At 43.0% G+C, this 12,412-nt stretch overlaps 1 protein-coding gene across 1 annotated transcript in view; it reads right to left on the bottom strand.

Annotated features, from left to right (window-relative positions):
- LOC147440753 (Chaperone DnaJ-domain superfamily protein) overlaps window positions 1-12,412 on the bottom strand; it is a 111,774-nt gene that overhangs the window by 54,162 nt on the left and 45,200 nt on the right. The window contains exon 2 of the mRNA XM_086482586.1: window positions 3,323-3,403. Within this exon, the coding sequence (XP_086338712.1) occupies window positions 3,323-3,403 (81 nt within the window). The remainder of the gene's footprint in view (window positions 1-3,322; window positions 3,404-12,412) is intronic.

Below are 12,412 nucleotides of genomic sequence, written 5' to 3'. Positions count from 1 at the left end.
ATTTTCGACCCATTTTCGGCAACATAATGACGCCAAAACCCCTATATGTCAAAAGTACCCTTGCACTTTAAAAGTTTTCCGTCAGAGAGCTGCAGGTCAATTTCAGCATGCTATAATTTCTTGCTTTGGTCATTGTCACGTGCCCAAAACCCTGTACAAGCACCCAAGGCTTCCCCGAGGCTCCCTTGGTGTTATCTTGTAATTTAGCTACAAAACCCTAAACCTGCAATAAAAAAAAGCACGCTGTAATTTTCTGTTTTGGATCATTTTGAGCGGAGCAAACATGTCTTTGTGTGTCTAAGGAGCTCCCGCACGCAATGGGACAGTTCCCATGTGGTTTGGACGAGTTTACACGCGAGAAATATCTCTGTTTTCGCAATTTGTCGCGATGGAACTGTGCATACCTATGGGGGATTAGCAATTAGCTAATCTGGTTCCTCTTCACAAGGCTCTTGCCTTGGCAAACGCCCATAAAACTCACAAAATTGTTTCTGAGTAGCCCAACTTGTGGGGCATTACCATATGTGCAAAGGGAAGCACGAGAGTAAATCATCGCGCTATATGAGACAAGGGAGAAGGCAAGCTTTCTATTATTGCTATGATGATACCCACTACTAACACACACACTATACTCACTCAATGAGCTTCAAAACAGCCCCCCTCTCAATTTTGGGCGCCTCCTCTTGGGATGAGAGCTTCTGGATGTGTGTGTTGGCTTGCAGGTTGCTCTCCTATTGCCATGTGTCTAGTTTGCCTCTTTTGGTTTAATTTCCTAGTACCCACCCAACTTATAAAGTCCTTCCAAGGGGCCTAAAAGACTTTAACCACTTCTTTACTAGTCAGATTCTAGTGCCGATCATCCCAACCATCTCATGGTTGCGTAGCCTTGACTCCTGCGGGTGAAACTCTCGACGGCCAACGGTTGTTTCACACTAGCCATGCAATGTCCGAGCATTTGTGATTTCAAAAAGAGGGTCCCAAACATTAAATAAAAATCAAGCGAAGGAAACCAACAAAAAAAACAGTCTTGTGACAGGAAGCACTGCTGAATTCTATGAACTAGCCTCTAGATACCTGGTCTCCGCCTGGGCATACTGCATCCGGTGCTTTGTCTTGCGTTATCTCTGTTTCAACACTGTTTTTCAGGTGTTTCCTTGCTGGTTTTCCCCGATTTCAGCCTTCTGTCAGCTGAAATAGGTGAGACATAACACCCTACCTACCTTTTGCACCGCTCCAATATACTGATCGGAAGCATACGAGCATGCTGAAAATTTTCTTTCCAGCAGCGTTTTCAGCCCCTCCCAGCTGCTTTTTTAGGTGGACTAAGGACTGAAAGCTTGCATTTTTTGTGTGTCAAAGAACTCTTCTCAGTGTTCAGACACCACAACAAGACATATCGTCTTTTGTCAAAGACATATTTTTGGCCGCAGATGCAACAGGATATTATCAAGTTTGTAAAGGCTTGTCACTCATGTCAGATAACGAAAGCTTCTCAATGCCTTCCTCAAGGTTTACTTCAACCTTTGCCAGTACTTCAACAAAGATTATCACCACTTTGCCTCGTTCAACCATAGGCAATGCTCAAATTCTTGTGGTGGTTGATCGAATTTTCCAAAATGGCACATTTTAATCCTTGTAAAAAGGCGGCTTCTGCTCCAGATGTTGTGACATTTTTTGTGCAAATATATTTTCAGATTACATGCCTTGCCAAAGTCAATTGTTTCACAAAGTTCACTCGACATTTTTGGACATTTCTATTCAAGTCTCTTGGTACGAATCTGTTGTTCGGTTCAGCCTATCATCCTTAATCAAATGGTCAGAATGCGTTGAGAGTCTGATTCCAATGGACATTCCATCAAAATCCATGAAGAAGAAGAGACTCACCTCCAATGAGCCATACCAAGAAACTTGGTGCAGGTGACCAAATGGAATTCCCTTCAAGGATACAGCTCACCAGAGTTTGGAACCAGCATGGCTCACACCAAGCTCTTGGCACACTTCTAAAGGCCGCCACTAATGAGCCTCTTCAATTTTGCAGCTACAGACACTTGAAACCTGCCACTTGTTCAACCTGGGTGAGGTAAAGTGGAAATGAAAAATGTAGTTCGACCAGTCACAGCAAGGTGTCCAAACTTCAAGTTGCTGGCTGGACATGGCTAATCAGGCTACTAAAGGTCGGCAGCAATGCAAGCGGGGTCAGCGAGGATAAGCTACGGGGGGAATGAAGGGGCAGCTGCGAGCAGCAACAAAGCTTGACACAGCAGAGGCTGAGGGCAAGCGGTAGAATGGGACGATAGCCAGCTGAAAAGGGCAGACTGCGGGCACAAGACACTGGCTAATCCGCAACTATGAAGATTGGTCCCAAAAACCTTGCTGGTAATCTCAATTAGCTCATGGCATAGACAAATGCAAAAAATACTTTGTATTTACTGGATACAAAGTGAAAACAGTAACCGGAGGAGCTGGGCAGCTGTACAAGTGCCCTAGCTAAGTTCTTAAGGAGAACTAACAAATGACATAGCATGTGTCCCCAAAGCTTGTACATAGGCACCAATGGGAACGTAAGGGTACTGCTGAAAATATGCCTGTGCTACAAATAATACGGACCCACGACATGGAAACAGACAAAAAGAGGAAGAAAATGGTGAGAAATAGGGCAAAATGGTTAGGACCATGCAAAACTCCTGCAGGCTGTGAGTGGGTGGACAAACCACAACCAAGAGCCTGTACAATGCAGAGCACAACCTACATAATCAGAAATGAACAGCATCTGTTAGGTGAGCCTTCCTGTCCATAGCTGAGGGAGAGCGGCATCTGTTGCAACACCAATGGCAGTTTCTTGTCTCACTGCCATGCTCATTTGAGGACTGCTCTGGCTGAGACAACAATAGACATTTGAGCTGAGCCTTTCCACTGTCTCCAATGGTCCTAAGGTGAGGCCTTTCTTCATCATTCTTGGTCTAGTGCAGTTGCTCTATCCACCAGATGTGTAGATAATAGGCCACCTGTTTGGCTTTTCCTTGCACCTATTACTTCAACTTCCATGGACAGGGCATTATTACCTTTTGAGATTTTCACCAGAAGTTGGTAGTCATCAGACGCAATATATGTTAACATATCATGCCAAATGCATATCATTACTAGTTCTTTTCAACAAAAATGCACGTCCACAAATTAGTGAAGGATAAACTAAAGAGTCGTGGTGCCTTTTTCTTTTCTTCTTTGTTGTTGTTGTTGTTGTTGGGGGCGGGGGAGGGGGGGGGGGGGGGGGGGGGGGGGGGGGGGGGGGGGGGTATATTTAGTATGTTGTGAACTTGCAAACCTCATAAGCTTCTATCAACCTCAGTGTTATTGCCACTGCATCTCCTTGACCCTTGTAAACATCTGGATGATATTCCTTCACCTAACAAGAAGGTGCACCCCATAAGACCCCAGAGTAATGAGTTCTGAAGCCCAATTCATGTACAAAGTAAAGCTTTACAAGCAAAAATCCACAAAAAGCATGTAACATAACATGGGTCATGACTCACACCATTGAGTAGTGAGCTTGAATATCTTCATGGATATGCTTACAATGTCTATCGGGACACATACTTCATCATTACTCCATGCCACGTGGACATTAAACAGGTATAGCATAAGAGCATAATGTAGCTAAAAAAGGCATGTATTTGTGAGGAAGGACTGAGCAAAATGATCTCTTACATTTGTAGACATATAAAAGCAAATAGCTCCATCTTGTCAAAGATCAAATAAATTTCATAGCTGAGAAAAATGAATCTGGGCTCTGGCAGGGCAACAATATTGTCTAAGTTTCTCATCAATCGAAGTCTACTGGCGGCATGGTGATCTGGCATTGCTTGGTTTAGGGCGTCTTGTAGATCACAGCTCCTCAACTCTAGCTGATGCCGCCACCTCTCAAGCAATGTGACATGAAACGTTTCGCAGTTTTGAGGTTTTGAAACATTTCGTTTCAGGGAATAGAAAACACAACAGGTTTTGTACACACTCACACACACATATATAGATTTATTTATTTATTTATTTTTAATTTATGTACGTGTGTGTGTGTGTGTGTGTGTGTGTGTGTGTGTGTATAACCCTTCATAAGTTCAGAATAGTCTGAACTAGCGAATTATGAGAGGGACTAAAGCACTCATAAAACTATAAAAGGAAGGGAGACAAGAAAAGAAAAGAAAAAACAAAAACAAACAAACAAACTAACTAACTAAATCACTTTGTTTGCTACGAAACAAAACTAGATAAAACAAAACATTGTTAATTGACGCAACTTACTTGGCTTAAAATAAGTACTCAACTTTAAGCAAAAAAGGATAAGACATCTTAAAAACTTAATCCTAGAAATCAAACTTCACACAACAACTTCTAAAGGAACACATTCGTAAGTCCTCAGGTAAGCTAAATATGAAATCGAAAAATGAATACTACTACAAACCTACGAAGAGCAAAGATCCAAACTTGACAATATGTGACCTCAACTTCGCTGCTTCTCCAAACAGGAAGAATAAGATTATCACCTTTATCATGCATAGCTTGAACAACAGCTATGACATCCCTACTCACGTCGTCAGTGCCAAAGAGTAAGTGCAGGTTTGTATAGAAGTCATTCATGCTTTGAACGTACTCTACAAAACCAACGAGCTGAGTTTCTATCACCCTCCGGAGGTGATGGGCATACTCAGCCATGATAAAGGCTAGCATTTGTCAAGCTATAGTAGACATACTAGAAGCGCTAGAGATCAAAACAACAACATAAGGTGTTATTAAGTCAAACAATAAGTCGGCTTTTTAGCTTCTCACTTCTATTGAATTTACTTCGAACATTTCAAAGGAAGAAACATTAAAAAGAAACTTATTACGATGCAAAAATGAACGAACGTTTTTCATGATTTTTTTGAATGAGTATCCTTTTTCAACTAGCAAAGAAATAAGATGGCAAGATTGAACAACAAAAGCAGATTTACTAGAACAAAGACGAGAAAATCCAAATAGGTGAGAGCAAATGACACCGTACTTAGCTAAAAGAGATACATTCGAAGAAATGTGAGGCATACAGATGATATTTAGATTGACATATTTTGGTTCAGGGCGCTTATCATAGATATCTACTTCTAATCCCAATGGAGTCTGAAATATCTTAAGGTCTAAAAAGGCACAACAATCACTATTTGTGGTACAGTTAAGTTCACAAAACTCCTTAGGATAAATTTCTCCGCCTACAGAACTCAAATTCAAGTATATAAAATCTTGAAAAGAAGGAACGTCAGGAACAAAAAGATCATTGCATAACTTGTGCAAAAATATTGGGCAAGTGTTAGCAAGAACAAGACGCTCCATAAAATCAAACTCATAAGTAAAAAGATAGAAATTAGCAAGAAAAACAACACAATTGGTGTCTATAGGGATACCAATTGTTTGCTTGAAAAGAGAGTCGCCGATAGTTATATATAAATTGTCCAGAAGAAAATCTAACCAAGATATGATGTCAATGTCATCTATCCTGGTGAATCTCTTTCTTCCTTTGTCTACATCTACATCTTACTTTTCCGCCATAAGAAGTCAAAGTTCAAGGCTGACTTTTCTACTAGCAATGCCTTGTACCTATCCTTCTCAAGCTTGTACGCAAAAACTTTTGAAATAAGGGACTTGACTCTAAATTTAAGGTCCTCCAAATTTAGCTTCATGTATAGTGTTGTAAAGTCAAAAGTTTGGAGACAAAAAGGAGAAGATTTCTCCTTAAGGCTTCTTGAAGAGTTCAAAAACTTTATAACAAGAATCACACCTACTAAATCATTTAAAATCCAACTTGAATCGGTAGGTACGTCTGCTTCCTTTAGCATATTTTTCCACAATTCATTTATGCTAGGTAAAATGGCTTTGAAACAATAACTAAGCCGTTTGGAAACCTCGGTCAAAGAGGTTAAAAGAAGCAACTATAAATCTAGGCTAGGGTTCTTGTGGAACTTCCAAACGGTATATAAAAAAGGTAATTTAAGCTGGCACTTGAAACCAAAAGACTTACAAAAGTCTTGATGTTTCAAGATAACCTCTTGCATCGAAAGATCACAATCATTGTAAGTCTGAGAGTTTACTTCACCTAACAAGAATTCTAAATAGAACTTTTTGCACGTAACAACAAAGTTATTAGAGCACTTATCTACGTAAGAGATTACAAAATCATGATGAAATTTCCTGAGAGCATCATGATCAGAAGAAGATAAGCTATTCCTTCCTGAAGAAACGTTCCTAGAGCAAGATGCTAATTTCAAAGAAGCTTTCTTGAGGACTACAGACTTCCAATGGGTAAAAACACCTTCAACTCCTAAAGACTCCTCAAACTTTACTACGAAACTAGAAATTCCTTTCTCTATGGCTTTGAGAAGGCAAGAGTCATTTAAGGAAGGGAGCCTATATTTAGTACCTCTTGAGAAAAGGTCTTTCAAGGAATCTGAAGGAAGAATAGAACAATCGGCAGTAACTACATGACCCAAAGCTCCATTTACGTAAGAAGAAAAGGCAGTTTTACTACAAGGGCAATCAATACTTGAGATAGCTAGCCTTTTTTTCTTTTTAAGATTACGTCCGATGTCACTATAGTTGAAAGCTTTTTGTCCTAAAGTTTTCACATATTTGAAAGCTACGACGGGATGGTTCCATACCTTTCTCACACAAAGAAGGAGAGCAACCAAAGCTTCTTGAGATCTCAAAATAGAGCTTAATCCAATCTTGTCTAAGTCAGGGGAGGTAAAGATAGTTATCAACAAATCTTTCTTTCCAACCAAGGGATTTTTCAGACTAGGACACTTCGACTTCAGAAATTTACCTAACAATACTCGAAGTTGAGTACTATGAGACTCTCTTAGCTCCAAATCCTCATAAGGTGCTAGAGAGAAAATATCATCTACTTCCACATACATGCCATGCACATAAAAAGGTGAAACATCCCTGTGCAAAATATCCCAAGATGATAAAGGACTAGTCCAAGCATCACATATCTTCTCATTAATATTTGCATTATCAAAAGACAAAGCCTCATCATATGTGTCTGACTCAATCTCAACATCAATATATATATATATATATATGTGTGTGTGTGTGTGTGTGTGTGTGTAGCCTTGAAAACACATGTATCATGGAGGTTGCACGTTTCGTAGCTTTCATCGAAACATTTTGCAAGTTTCGTGGTTTTATACCCATGAAGCCAAATTTTTATGTTGCAATGCGCCTTTGGTAGATTTGTCACAACGCACAACAATACCACCATGGTCCAGGAATGAAATAAAATCACATAATCAAAGAAAAATTGAGAGAGAATATACTAACCATTGTATCAAGAACCAAGACATGGAGCAGGAGCAATACAATTCCCACACTTTCCTCCTACATAGAAATATAGAATGCCACACCAAAACGGTGGTGGGAATGTGGACCGACCAAAGGGCAGAGAGGCTAAAAAATGGAGGTTCTTGTTACAGGCTTGGACACTCTGTTATGTCCTGCTAACAGGTGAGGGGATCTGGTCTAACACACCATCGGATAAGCATCCGGTGTCCGGGCGGAGGTAGTGTGAACCTGGCTAGTGTGGCCGCCCATTATTATAAAAGGGAGGCCAAGGCCTCATTTGTAGTTGGCTTGCTTATGGACAGGATGTGTTTCAAAGTTCATTATCTCGCAAAGTTTGGACGTGATGTGTTCACAGTTCACAAATGGGGATCAATGGGCGTAGTGTGGTCTACAGTTCATTTTCTATAAAGCAATTGGTGCTCAAGATGGCATTCTTCTTAGGTAACACGTTGGTAATAGCAAATCCAAGGTGTATCCAGCATGATAGCTATTGTTGGAGTAAGCTTCTTCATCAACTTGGTCTCACTATTTATGTCCACTATGAGTTGCAAAGAGGGTATTTAGAGTTTATAGCATCTCAAGTGAATGGCCCAACGTGATCCCAATATTTATTTTGGCTTTAGGTATTTAGTTTACTTATTTGTCAAATCTTGGGTAGGGCAATTTGCTTAGGTGGGTACTTATGACCCCCAAGGCTAGTACATAAGCACCCGAGGCCCCATTGTATTACCATCAATTCATTGCCAAGATTGGTTGGTTCAGAAGTCTTCACTAGGCCAGGTTTTCTTTGGGGAGAGCAGCAGAGACTAGACTGACTAGAGCTTTTGCGACCTTGGGAGGCTAGAAGAGGATGTGTTCGCAGGTTCAGTTCCAGGAACCTCGGACAAAGTTATGGCTCTTTGATACCTTAGTAGCCTCAGCTATGTTGTATGGGGTGCAAACATGGGGACCTTCTGTAGGCCAGGATGGTTGGAGACGTATGGAGAGGCCCTTGCTATCTATGATCTCTCGACTGATCAGAGCCAAGGCCTCCGTACCCCACGCTATCATTCGAGCAGAGCTAACTGCCCCTCCTATGGAGATTGAGGCGCTTACCAGATCCGTCTCCTTTGTGCACAGCTTGTGGGATACTACTAGAGACAGATATGCTAGACTGGCCCTTGAGTCTTCCAGATAGTTAGCTCTTCAGGGGGATACTTCATGCTGGTATGCACAGATGACATCATGGTTTTAGACGCATGGTTCACCATGGACAGGCTGCCCCCTTTCCAGCACTCTTCAGGCACCCTTGATGTCTCTTACACGGGTGGAGATTAATAGACTCATTCGTCAGGACCTGATCCAGCTGGATACCAGGAGGACATGGATAGAGCCGCCACAGAAGTTGGGCACGAAGATGGCTTTCTATAGAGAGCATCTTCTCCACCTCACAGGAGATGGGTTTGCGATTCGACCCAGCTACATGGACACACGTCTCATGGTTTGCGGTGTGCCATTGGTCAAATACGCACATCCTCACATCAACTGGAGACTGAGACTGGTAGATTTAGAGGGATACCAGCAGACAGCAGGATATGCCGCTTATGCCAATTAGAGCCAGGGACAGAGCTACATTACATAAGTCATTGCACAGTGTACTATGAGATACGGGGCCGTTTCCACTACTTATTCAGAGAGGGTTTCTCTAGGGTCATGAGCTATGAGGGTCATGAGCTATGAGGATCAGAGATGTCTTGGGCTATATCTACTTGAGTTACACAGATATAGAGACACTTTACTGAGGAGAGATAGAGAGAGACAGTCCCAGAGACAGATTACAGATTTCTTTTCACTAGATATGGGACAGCCAGAGGAGCAGTCATCGTTGCAACGCTCGGCCCACACTCCTTCGACCACTACCGGCACTCTCATCGACCGAGCACTGGAGCTACCCAGATCTAGACGGCCACAATTGAGGAGAGGGGCTACACAGCATCGACGGAGACTATAGCAGAGGATTCGAGCCATACTCTCTCGATCATAGTTATCGGGGAACGCCCGCTAGCCCCCGTTCCGGCGTTCCGAGGGGCAGTTCCCTTCCAGAACGTTCCGGAACGTCCCGGAATGTCTAACGTTCCGGGTGGCCAATGCAAACCGGAACGGCCGTTCCGGAACGTTCCGAAACGCCCCCGGACCGTTCCGGAATGCCCCTGGAACGGCCAACGGCTACAAACAAATTTGGCAAAAATTGAAAAAATTGAAGTAAATGTTTGGGCTTCTTTTGAAAGTGTGCAAGGCCTCAAGGACTCATAAAATGCACCCCCCTCCCCCTTTCTCTTCACAAGCTATTCCTCAAGGCTCAAGCTCTCTCCCTCTCACTCTCAAGATCTCTCCCTCTCAAGACTCACTCTCTCAAGGCTCAAGGCTTCAAGCCTTCAAGCTCTCTTCCTCTCCCTCCCACTCTCTCAAATCTCTCCCTCTCCATCTCACTCTCTCTCTCTCTCTCTCTCTCTCTCTCTCTCTCTCTCTCTCTCTCTCTCTCTCTCTCTCTCTCTCTCTCTCTCTCATCATCATCTAGTCATAGCAAGGTTGAATAGTCTTCAAAACGAGTTTTTTGTGAGTATTAGAGTCAAAGCACTCTAATACTCCTTGTATTTAAACACAAGGAGCTAAAAATTGCACTATTTGGGTGTTTTTTATACCTCCCGTTCCGCGACGTTCCCGTTTCGGACCCCTAGCCGTTCCCCCGTTCCGCGGGGATCCCGTTGCCGTTCCCGTCCGCATTCCGGGTAACTATGCTCTCGATATCCAGTGCAGATGAGGATGGTTCTAGTAGTAGTATCTAGTTCTTTTGTACCCAGACATGGCATTAGATTCACCATTTTGTAACAAATTGGTCTCATAGGTCATTTTGGCCTTTTGAAGACATTAATATAACATTTCATTTCATTCCATTTCTCTCTCTCTCTCTCTCTCTCTCTCTCTCTCTCTCTCTCTCTCTCTCTCTCTCTCTCTCTGTGCCCGCCCCCCTGCCTGCTGCTCCCTCGCTCCCTCTCTCTCTCGCGCTGCCCGCCCCGCTCCCTCTTCTTCTTCTTCTTCTTCTTCTTCTTCTTCTTCTTCTTCTCTCTCTCTCTCTCTCTCTCTCTCTCTCTCTCTCTCTCTCTCTCTCTCTCTCTCTCTCTCTCTCTCTCTCTCTCTCTCTCTGCCCGCTTGTCACAAAACGGGAGCGTACACGAGCACTTGAAAAATCTGAAAATTATAATTCTTTGAAAACATGAGAGAAGGGAGAAGATCGACACAGTATTGGGGACCAGAAGATGGGCTGGTCCCCCCCCCCCCCCCCCCGTTAAGAGTATTCTTTTATTCAGGGAGAATTCTTATACAAGCACGAGAACCCGAGGAAACCCCTCCGTTCTGTAATCTTAGACCCGAAGGTCGGGCTTCCCCGTAAAGGGCTTGGGCACAAGGCCGTTCCTTCCCGTAAGGGACTTAGGCGCAAAGCCGTACTTTCCCGTAAGGGACTTAGGCATGAAGCCGTACTTCCCGTGAAGGGCCTTCCCGTAAGACGGGAGATTCCTGCATAACAAACCACACAAACACGCGACAACAATTCGTATGGCGAATCCACAATAGATACCTGTCGCTCTTGCGCGGGAAAAAGCGACTTCCGTGCTTCGTCGTCTCGCGATCTCTTGCGGCAGAGTCTTCTCTTGCTGACGTTGGTACCTCCCGTGAGTGAGGGCATGTGGTGCTTTTATAGCTCCCCGGCCACGGCACGAATAACTGCTCGCGTAGAGATCGCGGCCGTTTTTTTTTTTTTTTGGGGCGTTGTTCTACCCGAAATAGGGAGAGAGAATTCGCTGGCTGGTTTTGTTGCTTTATCTTCTAAGTGGCTGCTTTATTTTATTAATAAAGAGGCCGGTCACTTAAAAGTGACCGGTCACTTTATAAAATAAAGTGTGAATCTGTTCAAACTTTAAAAACTCACTCCGTTAGTGAAAACAAGGACACATTCCAAGCGTCCCCGGGTGCAGGACACGACACAGATGCAATGCAGACACAGACTCCTCGCGGGAAAGCATCTGCCCTCCCGCGACTGTTCCTGCTTTTCGTAAAAAGCTTCATTGAACCCATCTTTATTCTTGTGCTTGCGTTCTTACGCGTATTTTCTTACTCAGTTCGGATTTCCTCCTTAGACCCTTAGTGTGTCCCCTTACTGTTGAACCTGTCACCCATCTTGTGACTCATCAGGGACCACCATTACCTGGTCTTCTTCCATTGAACTAACAGGCCAACTCCTTCACAGTGCTTCTTGTCACCCATCATATGACACACCAGAGTTGTCTGTTTCCTGATGGCTTTTCTTACAGATCTGTGATTCCTTAACTTATTAGTTAACTTGTGCAGATTTCTTATTAAAGTCCTAATTCTAGAAAATAGAAATTAGAAACAAAATAGTCAAATTAGTTTCATCCCTCTCACTTATAAACAGTTGTCCTCAACTGTAGAGGTCCAACTGAACTGCCGGGGAGAAACCGGAAAGATTCCAAATCTTACTCAATGGTGAGTTGAGCTAGTCCTTTCTCAAAGGAGAACTTATAAATTAAATAAAATTCAAGAATTCAATACTTACCTTACCGGTTCATGTCCTTCCTCTAGTACCTCGAGGATATCCTTCACCATTCATCAAACTTACGAGCCATGTAAGAACTCGTCATTCGCGTCTTTCCAACAGATTGGAAGTTTCCTTATCCGAGAATCTGTTAACTCAATTCCACCTTCTCAATCCCGAGAAGAATCATCCTCCTAAAAATCAATTTAGGTCTATGTCCTTGCGCATAATCTTGCGCTATTAGTCCTGAGGATATTAAACCTCTTGTGTCCTCCCGCATAGGGCATGTTGAGAGCATTAAGCTCATGTGAATCTTCCTGTGGCAGACAAAGTGTGCCACCTTACCAAAGTAAGTTCTTATTCCGGGCCTTTGCTTTGGGTAGGCCAATTGTTCTGATCCAAAGTTTCGTTATCTGAGACTCTGTTAACTTGATTCCGTTTTCTCAAATTCGAGAA

Source organism: Adiantum capillus-veneris, chromosome 15 (genome assembly GCF_014529385.1).
Source record: "Adiantum capillus-veneris isolate H3 chromosome 15, ASM1452938v2, whole genome shotgun sequence".
NCBI lineage: Eukaryota > Viridiplantae > Streptophyta > Polypodiopsida > Polypodiales > Pteridaceae > Adiantum > Adiantum capillus-veneris.
The sequence above is the reverse complement of the archived record's forward strand: the minus strand, read 5'-3'. Positions and strand labels throughout refer to the sequence as shown.